Here is a 19,059-nt window from a genome sequence, read left to right on the forward strand (position 1 = left end):
TAAAATAACATGTTATTTCCCTGCTTTATTCATTGTTCTGCAAGCTTTCTTTAAAGGTCCCAAAGGGATAAAAACCTAATTATGGGTTTTATCCATTTTAAATGTATTTGAACAAAAATAATTTGTTATCCTTAACAATATACAATATATACAATGCATCTACAGATGACAAAGTAATTTTCTAGTTCTGTTTTGTTTTTGAGGCAGAATCTCCTTATGTACCTTAGGCTGGCCTCAAATGCATGATATTCTTTGTCTTAGCCTCCTGGACACTGGGATCACACACATACTCTATGATGCTTGGTGACAAAAGTAAAGATTTAAAAAAAAGTCTTTTGGGCTGGAGAGATGGCTTAGCGGTTAAGTGCTTGCCTGTGAAAGTTAAGGACCCGGGTTCGAGGCTCAATTCCCCAGGATCCATGTTAGCCGCAGGCACAAGGGGGTGCATGCATCTGGAATTTGTTTGCAGTGGCTGGAGGACCTGGCGCACCCATTCTCTCTCTCTCTCTTTCTCTCTCTCTCTGTCACACTCAAATAAATAAATAAACAAATAAATATTTTAAAAAACAAAACAAAATCTTTCATTATTCTTAAAACCACTCATGCAATCTTATACTTTTACAAAAGCCCACGTTACTTTTTTTTTTTTTTACTTTTTTGCCAGCAGAGGGAGAAAAAAAAAAAGTCTAAAAAAATCTATCATTAAAAGTGAACTTCTCACCCAACTGTACCTAGCACTTTATAGATTTTGAAAAGAACCTTTTTGTATGTTATCTTGAAAAAAATTAGAAGACACATACTCACTTATTTTAGCTTAGAATTTAAGAATTCTAGAACTTAAAAAATAACTTTAACTCACTTAAAATGCACATGTAGGAATGTTGTCCAATCGGAGTAAAAAAAAAAAAAAAATCAAACTTTCAACTACCTAACATCATTTATGGCAATTTTTATGTTGTGCAGTTCTCATTGCATTACCACAGAAGCAGGCCCTAAAGGAAGGCAAGAAGTTAGACTTCATTGTGATTTATAGTCATCCTTTCACTCACAGCCAAAGTCAGACAAGAGGCAGCAGAATGGAATAAGAGGTTTTAAAAGCCACCATAATTCTCTTCCCCACTCACTGTACTAAGGAATAAATTACTTTAGACACTGAAGAAGTAGAAATATAAAGTACTAGGAAACAGAAATAACAGAAAAGTAGCTTATTAGGAAATGTAATATATTCCAAAAGGCTTCTCTGATTCCCTCTTTCTGTAATTTGCATAGCTATAATTAAAGTATAAAAATCCAAAGAACACAAAAAAGGTAAATAGCTCTCTTAGCAACTTCACTTTGTACTGAATGAAGTTTTCTTTAATTGTAAGATCTAAAACTCAGCTAAGAGATCAAGTATAGACACAACTACTTGTCTCACGTTCTAATCCCTACCACCCATATGATTCTAAAAGTACTATGAATATTTATCAAAGCAAATATTTCATAGATTTTCAAAAAAGGAAAATTACATGTATTATTTTATAGCCGAAATTCTTAACAGAAGACATATACCTCAGTTTCCTCAAGTGTAACATGAGAAACCACTATTACCTGCTTCCCAGCCTGAGTGATACTCAAGAGCCAAGCACTCCCACAGGGTGGTCCTGCCCCAGACAGTAAGGCTCCAGCTCACAAGTATCAGTTCCTATGATCCAAAAGGCTTAGCTGAAGTTTATCAAATAAGTCTCTTTATGTTTAATTTAAAATTTATGTTAACTAGCAGGAATACCACCGACTAAAAATAAAGTCACCAGTGTTTGCCTTCTGCTTGCTAATACCCTCTTCAGGAGTCTTCCAAAGCCCTTTCCTGGAGGTTCTCTGCCTCTGTCAGGTGGATCTTCACCTAGTCTATCCTCAAGCTTCTCTTCCCTTATCCTGACCACTGAGAGCCCTTAAGAAAAACTCCATCAAAAACAATTCAGGGGAAGAGCCTGACCACAAATCCCTGTGATTTCAGAGTGCTTTTTACTATTACGCAATATTGATCTGAATTTAAAACTGTCTCTCAAGGCAGCACAACCTTAGGTTTGAGGGCAAGAAAGGATTACAGACAGGTGTCAGCTGGTGGGTGACAGAGATAGAGGGGCTGTATATCACATACTTTTGTGATCAATTTCTAAACCCGGACCATCACCATGAGGATTAATTTCCCAATCAACTTGTTGGCTACCTCTCATCTCACACCCATTCTTCTGTGCCTCCCAGCTCACTACCTAAAACTGGTCTCTGCAAATTGTTCACCTACCTCTTCCATTTCGAAGGAATCCTTCTGCTGTGTTAATATATTTCTGATGGATGGGATTGTCAGAGGTGCACAAGGCTCTTTTTCAGATGTGGACAAAAGGGAATTTTTCACCTCACTGCTGTTTTCTAGCTCACTCTGACTGGACATGTTGAAATCACTCCCTAAATCAGATGCTGTAACAGATTTCTGAAGTGGTTTATTCTCATGACTTTGAGTTTCAGTACTTTGTTCACTTTCCTTTTCTTGGCTAAAATTACTATTTGCTTCATCAGAAAGTCTATCGGTATTACTCTCCATAGCTGCTGCTGAACCATGTGACACTTCTTCTTTAACTGTAGCCAACATAGAAGATGAGTCTTTCTTCTTTACAACCTTCTGAGGCTTTGGATCATTCTTATTGCCACTCTCCTCAGTCACTGAAATACTTAGAATCTTTCCTTTTTCAACTGTTGGAGAAAGACTACTACATTCTCCTTTCTCTGTTTTATCTACACATAAGTTTAGTTTTGATAGTGTTTTCATTAAACGATTAGCAGTGTTGCTTCGAGTTAAAGGTGGAGGGGAGTCCACCTCCTTGGTAGAAGCCACTGAAGTCATGCTTCCAATTCTCTGCAGGGGTGTCCCGGAGACTTGGGAATATAACGAAGAAAATGCATTGGCCACAGTGGTAAGCACTTCAATTTGACGAAAGCGGCCTACAAAAGAAAAAAATGTAAAATATACATACATACATACATACATACATTACATTTATCCCATTGTTTGGCATTCTAGTAACTAAGGTCACAAATATGATGAAATTTTATTCTTTCTCATCTAACACTTAACACTTTGCTATGGTCACAGGGTAAGAGAAATATTTTTACTTCTTTCCTTCTTTTCTTTTTAAACAAATGCAATTTGGAGAAAGGAGGAATATAATAGTCTCCACAAATAGAGTAATAAAAATTCAGAGTAAGTAATTATGTTGATTAAACCCACTAATTAACATTCCAGTGCTATTCTAAAAATAAGTCAGGCTTTAAAATAAAAACAAGACCATCTGACCTAGATTCTAGTTTTTAAAATAATTTGCTAACATAAAAAATCATACTTGTTAGAGCATAATTTGGGTTCTCTACTTCCATTCGCTGCATTTGCGCACTCAAAAACACTTTGATGTCTATTCCTCTGGCAAATGATGATGAATTAAAAAATCTTGAAGGAATTTTCGAAGCAATATCTGGTTCATCTCTCCCAAATCCAAGATTATAAAGAATTTCTTCAGGATCTTCCTCATAAAGCTCCAACAACTCTGAAACACTACAAAAAAAAAAAAAAGCAAATATCAAGATGTGTATCTATACTTCATATTACATTATAAATGAATCCACAGTCTTGTGATAAAATCTTTTGCTCATATTTGTTCTTTACACTATTATTTATTACAGCATCTGCCTACATAACAGCATGGACAGCACTTGGAAAGGCTAAATTCTCTCAGGTTGCTACTGTTGGGGAGCTAACACCTTAGAACAGTCATACAACTCTCTAAGTGATTCCTCACCTTCTTTTTCTTGACACTATAGTGGATTTCTACTAATTGGAAATTTGGATAGATGAGCCATGATCAGGAAGAAATGGATTAAAGAATTGAAAAGGGAAAATAGCCTAGTCAGATGGTACAACTTTGGTACTAAGGATCTTTCTGGGAAACGAGCTTTCAGAGCTATCATCATCCAAGCAGACAGTATCCAAGGAAGTAAAGGCAACAACCAATGTCAGAAAGGGAGGGAGGTGCTTCCTTTACTCTTCTCCCCCACGTCCACGCAGGAAAGAGGAGGACTATGGTAGGGAGACACAGGATGCATATAGGCAACTTCTTGCTGATTCCACCAGGAATTAAACATTATCTTTCCCTCTCACACAGGTGATAATCCATGCTTTCTAAGGCACAATGAAGAAAACAGGAGGTTGAAGATAGAACTTCAATAGAAGAGTATTTTAAACAGATACAAAGAAAAATGCTCAGGTTGCAATGCAATAATTTGTATAACAATTTAAAACCCATTACAAAGGCCCAAATATTATCTAATTTAATATATATTTTAAAAATCTTTGGCTCAGCACATAGAAAACAAATTTATCCTGAAATATCATGCTGTAAATGAGAGAGGCTTATGTTGACTTTTATGTCCCTAACAATTTGGCACTTTGGTTCTCTACAAGGAGAAATGACTCCAATCAAGTTTCTCTTTTAGTATGTTCATACAATTCAAAATACCATGTTAAACGTATCACTTGCTTATTACTTATTTAGTCTCATTTTTTTTCACAAAGAAGCACTTTTCAGTTATGACAGCCCAGGAAACACTTGGGTTCCTTGTGATTTCATGTTATCAAAACCAAATCCGAGACTGGCAGAGTGATGAGCAGATTACTGTAACTCAGTGTAATCACACAATTCTCAAATAAGTTACCTTGAGACTGTGCCACTGCTTTTCCCAGAGCCAGTAGAATTCATACTTCTCCCTTTCTGATGAAATTGGAGTCTTCTCTCTTTGGCCAAGATATTATTGCTATTAAAATAGAAAGACAACATTAAACTTTGCTTTCACAAATCTTTTGCGTTTTGAAAAAGGAACAGAATGAAATAGCTACGTACCAGGTTTCAACTCGAGCATCTCCCTCATGGAGGTGATTGGCTGCAGGTAAAAAGAGTAAACAGAGCACAGGTGGAGCACAGTTGTTAGAAGAACCGCACCGGGAATTACACAATACTCAAGAAAACAAGTTACCTATACAGTTCCACATCAAACATGCCAAAGCCTAGTTATTTTAACTTTTAGCAAACTCAACCTAAACCTACTTCCACTTCAGTGTTTAAAACAAAAAGATCTATGGACCAATAAAATTCTTCTATAGGCTCAATAAAGTGAAGACGACCAGTAGCACTTATACAGGTCGTACTGTTATATTTAAAAGCTGTACACAAACAGTTGTAAGAGCACAGTCTGATTGGGCAGTATGAAATGCAACAACAGTAAGTACATACTAATAATGAGTTTAAGTTACAGCCAATCTTCAAGTACATGACTTGAAATTTTCTACTCATTTCAAGATAACTTTTCTTTTAAGATGTTCCTCTCAAGCTGGAGAGGAGGCTCAACGGTTAAGATGCTTGCCTGCAAAGCCTGACAGTCTGGGCTGGAGTCTCCAGTACCCACATAAAGCTAGATGCACAAAGTGGCACATGCATCTGGAGTTGGTTTGTAGCAACTAGAGAACCTGGTGCCCTCATTCATAGTCTCATTCTTTCCCTCCCTCCCTTCCCCGCACACTTGCAATTAAATAAAAAATTTAAAACAAAAAACTTCCTCTCAATTAGATGAACAAGATCAAAGCAATTCAGTATCCATGTTTAGATTTAAATTGCTACCTGTAACCTTTACAGAAAAGATAATGAGACTAATTACAAAACATTTCAACATAGTTGGTTTTTTATTGTCATTTCAGATATGTAAAATCATGACACTTTTTCCTTTTCTGTGTATATCCAACAGAATGGTGCCTTACACAGAGCATTTAGTAAATATTTACTCACGTAATGAAAACAGCCTTCAAATAATTGTCAAACAACATAATAACTTCATCCTTTTAAGTGATTTCTTATTAAGTTCTAGTTCTCAATAAAATATTACAAAACTTACAAAGCTGATATCAAAAGTGCTATTTACAGCAAAGCTGACATGCATTGAATAAGGCATCTAAAACATTTCCATGAGCACTGGTTAAGAACCAGGAATCTGAAGCTCTTAAAACTTATTCATTGAAAATATGTCAACAGAGATAATAAAAATGTGTATTTTAAACTTTCTGATGTTTAAGGTTTCTAAATAAGTAATCTTACAATAATACTGAAATCAGTAAAAGAACACTGCATTAAATGCACTGTATAATTTCATTCTTATTTATAACTTTTAATCATTTAACAAACTCATTCTTTTTTAAAAATGCACATATTGATAACTATGACATACAGCTACTAATAACCTATTTTATCTGATGAAATAAACACAAAGAGAAGCCAGGTAAGGTGGCTCACAACTGTAGTTCCAACATTCAGAGGCAAAGGTAGGAGAAATGTGAATTCAAGACCAGCATGAGCTAGTAGGAAAGAGTTCAAAGGCTATAACAGTGAGACCCTCTCTCAAAACAAAATTTCAAAAAATAATACTATAATCAACGAGCTATATATTTTAACATATCAAAACAATCATTAAAAAAAAACTTAATTTTACATAATGGGAAACTATTACGAACCTGCCGAGAACATAATCTGTAAAAATTACAGAGTATATACAACACACCTTAAAAATGCTAGCATAGTCTGGCACAGAAACAGCCTAACATTCAAAGGAAATTCTAAATCAACAATGTTGTCTTTGTTTTTTACTCTTCTAAATATCAGGGAAAAGACAGACTGGGTAGGGGGAATGTAAAGGGAAAGACGAGCTGCAGCTCTAAGAACCACACAAGTCCACTTCACCCTAAAATAAGCTTCAATGTCACTTCCCCTGTATAAATATTTAGGCTCCCTTCCTTGTACAGAACAGTTCTCCTCTCATTTCTATCTCCATGGTTTAGGTACAAAAAAATTCCTCTGAGCATGCAAGTCACTGAAGACGCAGATAGAGACACAGACACATTTCACACTGGCATAACCTACAGGAATGGTTAAATAATAAATGTACCGAGGGAAGCTGCAGTGAAATATGAGCCAATTCAAGACCTTTACATGTAGTGCTGAGGATCCTAGCTCTAAACATACTTAAAATTTTCATGAAGATAATTTAAAATTCTGTGAAAAGACAGTCCTTGCAGCAAACATACCTTCTGCTCCCAATGACAAGTCATCTTCAAAACTTCCTCCATTTCTTGCAAGAACCCCTAAAGCAATATGAAAATTTAGAAAGTTCATCTCGGTACATTTTTTTTTTCCACCGTCATACAAAATCATTGTTTTAATTGTAACAAACTGACTGGGCAAAATATTTTGTAACATACAGGGAAATGTCTCAAACATGAACACACTCAGAATTTATTAAGATTATTGAGTTTCTGGAAACAAGCATCAGCTATTTCTTTATTGTACATAAAGTGCTTGTGGTCAGGTAAAGTCCTCAGCAGCCAGGACAGCAAAGTACCTTCTACTGTTCTTGCTTCTAAAGATGTTTGGTTAGACAGTGTCTTACTCAAGAGTTCCACGGAAACCTGGGTACTGAAGCAATTATTCCCCTCACTACCACCATATTAACTCATGGACTCAAGCAAAGTGTTCCTGACACTGTGCTTCTTTTTGTTTTTAATTATTTTTATTTATTTATTCGAAAGTGACAGAGAGAATGGGAGTGCCAGGGCCTCCAGCCACTGCAAAGGAACTCCAGACACATGCTCCCCCTTGTGCATCTGGCTAACGTGGGTCCTGGGGAATCTAGCCTCGAATGGGGTCCTTAGGCTTCACAGGCAAGCGCTTAACTGCTAAGCCATCTCTCCAGCCCGACACTGTGCTTCTTATATGCCTTGCCACTACCTGTACATTCTTACTGTATTTTAAATCTGAGAATGCTTCCTGCCCAGGTGCTAACATTTCAGGTGTGGCAATTTCAGTTAATGTAACCAAAGAAATTCTGCACTAAAGTTGACATAGTTTTGCCAATATGTATTTCCTGACATTCACATATCATAGTCTCTATTTAAGACGTCTTTATAATACTGGACAACAAAAATACAAGTACTGCAGTGTGGAAAGAGGTATTTTTTTATAGCTTGTAACAATGTTTCTCCTTTGGACTTCTAGCTTAGAATAGCATATATCATAACCTTGAGTATGACTTTTGTAATTCACACACTTTCACCCAGAGGACAAATGAAGGAAGATCCTCATAAGAAACCAGATTTAGAAAGGAAACTTTATCTTACCCTTGCTCTGCTCATCCAGTGAAGCTCCCAAAGGTGTCCTGAAACCATAGAAACATACAAGACTCAGGTCTTGTGAAATCCCTTCTAGAGAACTGTCACACACTGCCTAGCTTTAGAATTACAGCTAAGCAATCATCTTAATCAATTTAATGCTCCTCCCTAAACACACAAGGAATGTGAATGTGAGCAGATTACATAAGTAATATCCTATTAACTAAGCAAATACCTATTGTCATGTCAGTTCACTAGAAATAACTACTTTCTGTTCTGCCAATAAATAAGAGCCAGAATGGCAATTATGAATGTTATGAATTGGTATTTTATTTTAAAAAAAAGAATGGAAAAAGAAAAATGGTAACAAGCATTAAAAATGTTTTTTCTCTCAACTCCCTCCACAGAAATAGAGAACAGGATTAGAGAAAAAGGAACTTCAGTAGCAGGTAACTTAACTTAGTAGTGCTAAAATGTCAAGTCTGGACGCTGTTTCCTAAAGCTCGTGTATCAGTCTATCACTAGCATTCCAGCGCACTGCCTAGCAGCCTTCAACCCCACCAATGGCCTTGTCTGATACAAAAGAAGAAGTCTGGGATTTACCTTCTATTTTAACTTTTAAAAAAATCTTTATTTCTCCATTTTACTGAACATTACTGATGTCACCTTGAGAATCAATGATAAGAATTAGCCAGTGCTATTTTCTCCTCATTTTTGCAGTTCAAATACAAATGTCTTAGAATTATTTTTCAAACATAAAACTAAGTTTACTTTTCTCCTAAGTTCTTACTTTTGTTATTTATTTTGAAGGTCCTATTTTGTGATTTTTTTTTAAAACAATATATACCTGTAACAATTTCAAAGCAGGCATGAAATCAATCATAAAAGTATCATTTTCAAATAATGTTATTCATATGCCAATTAAAAGTACAAGTAAGTATATAAGCAATGATATTTCATTGAAAATTTGTGCTTTGGAGATGTAAAAGGAGGATCCAAATAATTACCACAGAAACATTAATAAAAACTTTAAGCAAGGTTTTTGCACACATTTTAATAAAGCTCTAATTTCTAATTTCTTTACCTCCCGATGAAAGTCTCATCGATGAGACTTTTCCCAGTTAGGTCAAACACTGTATTTCTGTCTACAGTTGTCTACTGATCTATGCGCTAATAGAAAGTGGCCAAGAGGCAGAATATAGCTGGCATTCTCTTCCTAAATAAAACAAGGGTCTGCTATTTAGTCATGCTCCTCCAAATCCTATCACAATTTCTCTTCTCGGACACTAACTCAAGTAATTTGTTTAATCAAAAATGAAATGGCTATCGAAGACTCATTAGGAAACAAAACAGGATTTGGACAGCAATGAGAAAAAAAAATACTTGAGAACTTGTAAAGGGGGAAAATGGCCTTCAGGTCATTTGTACACAATGTACAAAAGACATGGATGCCCAACTCTGAAAAGGACCTTAAATGCTATTTTAAAAAAAATCCAGTCACATCTATGATAATATAGGCAACAGTAAAATCTTCCTATTCTAACTCTCCAAGTTACTTAAGCCATTGTTGTATAGAAAAGGTGCACTTGTATAAATAAGGCAAACCATAACAGAACGGGCAGTGGGCTATGTAATCTGAGTATACTACATCAACTTTACCAACAAGCCTGGAATTTTCAGGGATAAATGCTTCCTAGTCAATTTCAGCATTTTCACATTGCACTCAAATGACAACTTGGACTAATGTCTACTTGCTAGGCTCTTTCACACTCCCAATTCCTAGACATTGTAAAATAATGCCATCTTTCTCTTACCTAAAACCTATATTTTGACTATACATTTGAATTTAACTTAAACGCTACAAACTTAGTTTGAATAATCAATCTACTTTAAGAGTAAGCCAGTACTGTATTCAGGACTGGATATTCGTTTGTTTGTTTTTCGAGGTAGGGTCTCACACTAGCTCAGGCTGACATGGAATTCACTATGTAGTCTCAGGACAACCTCAAACTCAGGGATCCTCCTACCTCTGCCTCCCAAGTGCTGGGACTAAGGAATGCACCACCATGCCCCGGCTTAGGACTGGATTTAAATCAAGCCTGAGATGGAAGGTTGAAATATGTAAGTAAAACCAAGGATTTATCTTCTTCTCATACTCCTCTAAAAGGAAACCAGAAAGATACTTCTTAAAGTCTCTCCTAAAAAGTCCTGGAGATGCAAACTTTAACATTTCACCCTATCCTAGTATTCAATGTTCAAATGGGCTGCAGGTGGCTCCTTTCTAAAAGGCTTTGTTCTCTAATTAGGAAACGAAGGGGTTAAAAGGAGTTTGACTCAGTCTTGGAAAGACTTTTGGTACTGTATTTGTCTCTGCGCATCGTTAAGGTTTACATATTTCCTTAAGTTTAGAAAAGTGTAGAACATCTCTTAAAAAACTCAAGGAGTTAATGAAGAGTTTCAGTAAGACTCCAGTTACTCAAAACAAGACACTAATGAAGTGGTGCCCAGTATTTTATCGGTAAAATATAAATTAGCATATATGTAAAATTCACTTTTCAAAATAAATCCCCTAATTAAGTCAAATATAAACTGAAAGAACAAAAATATGCTCAAAAGCAAACATCCTCAAATGTTAGAATGTTACATTCTTTTAAACATTTGTCTTATAACTGGTAAATAAAATGAAAAAAAAAAATAAAAAGAAACAAGCACTTTTTACTAGTCAGATTCACTTGAAATATGATTCACCTCCTCTGAATTTTATCAAACATTTTTGTACCACTTGCCAAAGCATGTAACTAAACAGATTTATGCAGTTGTCTTCAAAGCTCTTTTTAGCTTCTGTGAATTCCAACGCCATCTGACAAATCCATGTCCAAGAAGGAAAATACAAGGGCAAAGTGAGCTCCTTTAAATAGTTTTCAGTAGAGAATTAAGGCGCAGAAACAAAATTAAAACCCAGGTAGTGGAGTGACTCCACTCCTTTAACACGCATTTGAAAGGAAAATGAGCTGGTTCCAGATGTAACTGAGGCCAAAATAAAAGGCAAAAAGAATGTCCTGTGAAAGGAGAGAATTCTTTCAAATGCAGCCAGGGCATGGTCCCTTTCTGGGATGCTAACTTAACATCACGCAGAGGCAGCTGAAGCTCTTAACAGTCAACGCTGTCACCAAGTAACCAGAGGCCACAGCACTTCCATTTGTAATCTCTTCAAGGAGGAAGCTATGTGCAGGCGGGCTCGCTTTCCGGTTGCTCGCTGCTCACAGCTGCCACGGGGACCCACAGGGGCAGCCCGGGCCGCGTCCCCTGGCCAACCCCGGGCGCCCAGGCGGGACTCACCGGCAGTCCTTGAGCCATATCGCGATCTTCTCGTTGGGCACGTTTCCTGCGAACAGAACGGAGAGGACAGAGCGTTACCGATCCCCCCCTCCCACCGCCCGAAGGACCTGAAGCCGGGTGACCCTGGACACGGGCACCGAGGACACCCACCTGGGCGAGCACCACGCAGCCCCGGGGCAGCCCGTCCCGGCGTCCCGCCTGGAACAGCGACGGCGCCCAGGTGCACATGCCGCGGCCAGGGCGCCGGTCACGCGCTCGCGATTAAAGGTCGTGAGTGTCCGGGTCCCCCGGGCCCCGTGCACCCCGAGACCGGCCTGGACACGCACCCACCCCCCCCACCCCGCACCCGCACGCACGTCCCCGGCGCACCGACCTCGCCCCGCAGCCGCCGGTAGCTTCGTGCCCGGCAGGTCGTCGTCGTCGTCGTCCTCGTCCTGCGTCGTGGCCTCGGTGGACAGATCCTCCGTCTCCGACGCCTGCCAGGAGCTGCGGCACTTGGCCCAGGCCTTCCTCCGGCGACTCGCCACTTGCCACTCCAGTTCCTCCTCCGCCTCCGCCGACGCCGCCTGGGGCCGGTTCATGGCCGCAGCCAGCCCGAGCCTGCACGGGACACGGCGGCGGCCGCGCGGACCCCCGCCGCTGCTGTCAGCGCCCCGCCGGGCAGGGGGCCCGGGGCGGGGGGGAGAACCGGAGCGGGCACCGGAGGAGGAGGAGGAGGAGGAGTAGGAGGGGCAGGGAGGGAGGGAGGGAAGGAAGGGGAGGGAGGGGCGGAGTGAGCGACCGCGCTTCACATGAAGCCCGCCGGACGCGGCGCAGGAGCGCGAGTGGCTCGAGCGAGCGCCGCGGGAGCCCCGCGCCCCGGCCAGGCCCCGCCCACTAGCCCCGGCCAGGCCCCGCCCCTCGCGCGCCTGCGCTCCCCGCCCTCGGCGAGGACACGCCCCCTTCCGGCCGGGGACGCGCTGGGAGCGGAGGAGCGGACCCCGCCCCCTCCTGTGGCTGCTGCGGCCGCCGCGGCGCTGCCGCCTCCGAGGCTCCCTGCAGCCTCAGGAAAGAGTCAGCCAGATTTGTTTGTTTGCTTGTAACCTTTCCTTCTCTCAACTCCTCCTCCTCTCTCTCATCCAGAAATAGCCGTAAAGTGCGAAGGCCAAGTCTCACAAAACGCCCCCGCGTGCAAACAAGTGTCTGAGATCTACTCTCTCAGTTTCAGTGTAAGAGACTTAACGTCGGAGGGGCTGCGTGAGCATGACAGCACGTTTGGGACGGCCAAAATTTCAAAGCTTCCCGGAGAGCAGCTTGCATACTGAAGACAGTGACCCGCCGTGGCTATCATGTCAGGCGTGGAAGTGAATTGAGAGAAAACAGTCTGGAAATGTGACCTTGAGGTTGCAGGTTGAAAAGTGGAAGGAGACACAATAATAAATGTCTGAGGAAATGTGCAGTTCATTGGTTAAATTTTGGTGCTGTTGAGATGCACCAAGTAACAATGTTCAGCCATCTTTTTAATTCTCAGGGGTTTAAAATCCATCCAAAATGAGGTGCAATTTGACATAGTCAAGCAACAACGTTCTCTTAATGTTTGTGACACCTAACCTACCTACACATTACTGCCTAAGGCTTCCGATGGGTTAGTGCTTGACTATAGTCTGAAAAAACAAACTAGGGTACTTTTTAGTCTTGAATAAAATGAATATTTTCCATGGGCTGGACCCAAGTTCCATTCCCCAGTATCCACATAAGCTGGTGGCACGTCTCTGGAGTTTGTTTGCAGTGGCTGCAGGCCCTTTTGATATCTCTCTCTCTCTCTCTTTATGTACATGTGTGTGTGTGTGTGTGTGTGTGTGTGTGTGTGTGTGTGTGTACATATACATATACATACATACATACATATATATATATATATATAAAGGGAGATTTTTCCACCTGAAATTAACTTTAGAGTTAGTAAACTTCAATTCCAACACATCATTGTTTCTTGCTAGAATCCAACAACTCCTAATGGTTTACCACCCCCATATCCAAATCCAAGCTAGAATTTCAGAGCCATCGCAATACTGTTTCAGGCCACACACAGCCACTGTGCAATGTAGAGAAAGCTTAGAATGATGACACTACTACCTGTTAACTAGTAGAGAATCTTTGAATCCTTAGGCTAGGCTTTGGGAGTTCTCAATTTAGGATGCAGCAGTTTAGTGGCTTTCCTAAGGTGCCGGCCATGGTAGCTCACGCCTTTAATTCCAGCACTTGGGAGGCAGAGGTAGGAAGATTGCAGTGAGTTCGAGGCCACCCTAAGACTTCATAGTTAATTTTAGGTTAGCCTGGTCTAGGGTGAGACCCTACCTCGAAAACAGAAAAACCTAAGTATGGTAAGGTCTGGAGGACTGTGAAAAAGGGAGTTAGGAAGAAAAAAGGAGTTAGGGAGATGCCTAGAAAAGCATTCCAGCAGTTGGTCAAGCGCCACTGATTGTTTTGCTGACGAGGTAGTGTTATTCAGGGCCTTGTCCTGTCCACCTTCTAATCCGGTTTCAATTCTGTCTGATCCATGTGTGGCTTCTGAAGTTTTCTCACTCTTCATTTATGTTCTTTGTGTCAAATGCCTTCATGGAACAGCTGATCCAAATATCTTCATTCCAGAGTCCCTTCACTCCCAATCACCTCCTTTCCTCAGTTTCCTAATACAAAAGAATGTATACATCATTTTTTAGGGGACTGAATTAAGCAGCAAATACTGTGACTGGTCCTAGACACTGTGTTTGGCTCACTAGCCACATGTAAACTTGAGAGATTATTAAGATTTTTTTTTCTTGCAGGCCTGACTTGCAGTGCTGACTCCTTGGGTAATACTGAATCCTAAGTTTTCTCTCTGTGTGTATGCATGTGTGTGTGAGAGAGAGAGGGGGGGGGGAGGGAGAGAGAGAAACAGAGAGAGAGAGGGAGAGAAAAGGTAGTTGGGAGGGAGAGAGGGAGAAGGGGCGGGGTGGGGGAGAGAAAGTCTCCAGAAAATTCAGATTGGTGATACATTATTTGCTTTGTATTTTATTTACAAGGCCTATTATATTTCAATAGTTCTGTTGTTTACATTTTTAGACAACAGCAGCAAAGTCTTTTTGCAAAAGGCAATAGTGAATAATATATTTAAAAATCATCCAACCAGATCAAAAAAGAAGAAAAAAACACAGTATCATTAGAATAGAGTGCATCAAGCATTGAATCTGCAGAAGCAACTATGGATGTTTTCTTATACATGGCAATTTTTGTTTGTTTTTGTTTTCCTAGGTAATGTTTCACTCTAGTCCAGGCTGACCAGGAATTCACTATGTAGACTAAGGCTGGCCTCAAACTCAATGTGATCCTCCTACCTCTGCCTCCCAAGTGCTGGGATTAATGGTATGTGCTACCATACCTGTCTTACATGGACATTTTTAATGCAAAATGTTAATGGTACACATGGAGAAGGAAATTTATCAAACAGCATGCTATTACCTTTAAAACTATATGATTGGTGTTGAGTTTGTCAACTTTTGATTTTTAAAAAATCTTTTTTTATTTATTTGAGACAGACAAGGATAGAATAACATACCACAGCCTCCAGCCACTGCAGACAAACTCCAGATGCATGTGCCATCTTGGTTTCTGGGGAATTGAATCTGGGTCCTTTATCCCTCCAGCCCCATTATTTATCATTGTTTCTGCCCACAGTGTTTCCTTTATTCAAGAATGAGTGCTAAATACTGAGTGAGTCTAGAGATTTGGCTTGTTTTCCAAGAAAGTGCCCTAGTTTGGATCAGCTGCAAACCCACAATGCCAATACCATAAAGACTACTTTCTTTTTTTTTTTTTTAATTTTTTTTTTGTTCATTTTTTATTTATTTATTTGAGAGCGACAGACATAGAGAGAAAGACAGATAGAGGGAGAGAGAGAGAATGGGCGCGCCAGGGCTTCCAGCCTCTGCAAACGAACTCCAGACACGTGCGCCCCCTTGTGCATCTGGCTAACGTGGGACCTGGGGAACCGAGCCTCGAACCGGGGTCCTTAGGCTTCACAGGCAAGTGCTTAACCGCTAAGCCATCTCTCCAGCCCCATAAAGACTACTTTCTAAGCCACTGATACTAAGTGAAGACAGGAGCAAGCTCATATCCTATATGGATGATTCCATCTAGCATCCTGGGGTCAGGACAGTAGGACATTTGGTTTCTGATGGAGTTGTGACCTTTTCACTCTTTTTTAGCTGCATGGCTTAGAGCCAAAGACAGCTTATCTTCCTGGCAGTCACTTCCCCCATCATTACCTTCCCCAGTGTGTGTTAGGATTATATGAAATCCTATGTTCAGTATGGCTACTGGAAATATATTGCAAAACTCCAAAATGTACCACTTTAATATAGGATAGTAATATATGATAGTGTTCTTATGCTGGTAAGTGCCCTTTATTTTCATGTTTATGCAGACTTTCTTTTCTAATTGTAATAAGTTAAAGCTAAAACAGAGAAGATGCTATGGCTAGATAATCCCAGTTTAAATGGAAAGGTTTTCTCATAAGCAAAATGTTATAATTGTTTTCATTACAGTAATTACACTTAACACAGGCTTCACAATTACAAAACCAGATTTACTATGAAACAGGTTGAGTCATTTTGTCTAGTTAAGGCATTTTGATTCTAGTTAAAATAATATAATATTTCATTCATATCTATGTAACCAAAACTTTACTTTGTGCCCCAAATCTTAATTCCATAATCTGAGTAAAATGAAGTATTTCTGGGGTAGAAGAAGAGTTAGAAAATATAATCTCCAGTGTTTTATGAATCAAGGGTGAAGACTTGCTACAACACCAATTCTAACATTCTCTGATTAGATTCTGACTTATTTTGTGTTTCTAGCTATGGTGTATATTTCAAGAAATAAAATTATATACTTAAACGTAAAACTAAAACCTGGTGTGATTTTCTATGTTAGTTGTGTGTCGTATCCTCATTGGAAGTCCCAGTGGAATATGCCAGTCTGCTACTTGGATTTTCTTTTTTTCTCAAGTACATAGCAGAGGGAGAAAGTATGAATGCCATGGGAACTTTGCTTTGCAAATTACTTATACAGTCGAAGTGATCATTTTATATACTTTATGATTGTATGCATTTGAGGCTTGTGAGTTTCATATTATTTTCAGATCATGATGCCTTGTCAAATAATGTTAAATGTACTAGTTCTACAGAGAAACCTTGCAGCCAGCTTGTTTTCTTTTCAGTGGTTGAGTTCCCTCTCCTGTTTCTGAGCAACAGGTAAGAATGGCCCATCTATTCTTCATGCACAACAGAGTGAAGCAAGATTATGTAACAGAATAAGATTGATTTGTTTTGTTTCCTGAATTCACCAAACAACTCAAAGGAAGTTTGGAATCTTCTTTACTGGACATAGTTATATGGGAAAGCCAGAATATTTGTAATTCATCTGTAAAGCCCTGATGTTTGCTTGGACCAGTCCCCTTGCTTTTTCTTTTCAAGTCCTGCCCAAAAATTTTGCTCTTAATGGCTCTGAAGTTTGTAATCACATGCTTTTTTAAGAGACAAGTGTATCTATATGAAATACTCAGTCTATACCAATGCCAGCTCATTAAAAAAAGCATTATTATGCAATGTAGGACAAGATTGGAGGAGGTGTTAACACTGTCCTGTAATGTGATCAATTTATTGATATATTTTTCTTTCTCTATTAGGAATGTTTTATTTTATTGTGTGCTTTGTTTTTTCACTAGAACCATTATAGAACTTTTAAAAAATTGTTTTACTCATGACAGAGAGAGTAAGCGTGCGAGAACATGGGCACACCAAGGCCTTCTGCTGCTGCAAATGAACTCCAGATGCAGGTACCACCTTGTGCAGCTGGCTTCCATGGGTCAGGGGGAATCATGGATTCTTTAGCTTTGCAGGCAAGCACCTTAATTAGCTATCTCTCCAGCCCATTATAGAACTTTTTTTTTTTAATTTGGTTTCTTCAAGGTAGGGTCTCACTCTTAACTCACCATGATCCTACCTCTGCCTCTAAGTGCTGGGATTAAAGGTATGTGCCACCACACCCAGCTATAGAACTTAAAAAAAAAATCTTTAAAACTTTTTTGTTATGCATATATGTGGAATTATATTTATATTTATTTATAAAACTCACCCTGTACATGTCATAAGGACCAGAGAAAGGATGGTTGTTGAACTGGTGAACAATGTATCTAACCCTCATACATCTCCAAGGATACAGACATCATAATGATTGTTTCCCACTTGAGTGCATGCACGAGCATGCACATGCACACACACCCCTTTTTTTAAACAAAATCGATTCTCCTGAGGTGTGTCTGAAGCTGAATAGATGTGCACTGTGCTGGCAGCTCCCACCATGTTTCCGGTCTCTAATCTCTCCTCTGCAGTTCCTTATGCCCCCTGTAGAACACACAACCAGCATTCAGAACAGGGCCCGCACATGTGGAATGGACTTATTTTGGGTGAGTCATTGAAATCACACCACAAAGCCTTTTCCTCACTCACCAGAAATGCATTTAAAAACTAAAGCCAAAGTGACTAAGGCTGGGGAAGTTTGAAGGTGAAATAGAGAATGTGTGTTGCTTTTACCAGCTTCAGTTAAATAAAGCAGTTAAGATAAAGCAATTTTGGCTATTTCTTAACTTTCAGTTCCACCAAGTCCTTTTACAATCATAGGCTAAAGTGCAAGTTGAGCAGGGCAAACATCCCAACAATGCCATTATGGTTTACCTGGCATTGTTACAATGGGTCACAGTGCAACCCATGGTTCCCCAAGAGCATAGCAACACTTTGTTTCGCTTACCTCAGAATCTGCAAGGTGCACACATTAAATTACTGCTTTCTTTGGACTAACTTTGGACAAATAATTGAGTTCAATATGAATTTGATATGTACTGTTTAAAATTTCTTTTAAAATAAGTTCTCATGACAGTTACACCTGCAATAACTTTTGGAAGAAATGGGCTCATGGAAATAGAAAATTATCTAGCTCACAAGAATCTTTTTCAGTTTAATGATTTTAATAAATAAAAGTCTGCATAATGGTTTGGTGAACTTTACTATTTAATATGCAAGACTACAAGGTTTAACACACAGTGTGGAATCGGATGCCCTATGTATAGAACATATTACCTATCTCATGCAACAGAAACGTGATTCCTTTCGAAATATGCTAAGGTTCTGTTAAGGCTCATATTTTATGAATGAGAGAGAATCCAGGGCAAAGGAGGGCATTCTTATCTGCAAGATCCTAGCTCAGAACTCTTGCTACAGAATTTCATCATTAACATAGGTTGACCCAGCATATTATTGTGAACGAATTAATATATAGTGTAATGGGTCCTATATTTAGCAGTATCATGTTCACTAGAAGTCTATCCCCAAGTTATGGTAATAAGCCAAGAAACATTATTTGATTATAAAGCTATTCTCTTTGAACTGCCTGCAGATTATCAGTTT

At 39.4% G+C, this 19,059-nt stretch overlaps 1 protein-coding gene across 1 annotated transcript in view; it reads right to left on the reverse strand.

The window, feature by feature from the left end:
• The window catches only part of Itprid2 (ITPR interacting domain containing 2), a 36,880-nt gene extending 24,712 nt beyond the window's left edge, over positions 1 to 12,168 (reverse strand). Inside the window, exons 1-8 of the mRNA XM_004660283.2 lie at positions 11,949 to 12,168; positions 11,576 to 11,621; positions 8,246 to 8,283; positions 7,157 to 7,213; positions 4,929 to 4,968; positions 4,744 to 4,842; positions 3,378 to 3,586; positions 2,285 to 2,979 (exon numbers count right to left, since the gene is read on the reverse strand). Of these exons, the coding sequence (XP_004660340.2) occupies positions 2,285 to 2,979; positions 3,378 to 3,586; positions 4,744 to 4,842; positions 4,929 to 4,968; positions 7,157 to 7,213; positions 8,246 to 8,283; positions 11,576 to 11,621; positions 11,949 to 12,156 (1,392 nt within the window). The 5' untranslated portion in view covers positions 12,157 to 12,168. The remainder of the gene's footprint in view (positions 1 to 2,284; positions 2,980 to 3,377; positions 3,587 to 4,743; positions 4,843 to 4,928; positions 4,969 to 7,156; positions 7,214 to 8,245; positions 8,284 to 11,575; positions 11,622 to 11,948) is intronic.
• Positions 12,169 to 19,059: the final 6,891 nt, after the last annotated feature.

Source organism: Jaculus jaculus, chromosome 4 (genome assembly GCF_020740685.1).
Source record: "Jaculus jaculus isolate mJacJac1 chromosome 4, mJacJac1.mat.Y.cur, whole genome shotgun sequence".
NCBI classification, from domain to species: domain Eukaryota; kingdom Metazoa; phylum Chordata; class Mammalia; order Rodentia; family Dipodidae; genus Jaculus; species Jaculus jaculus.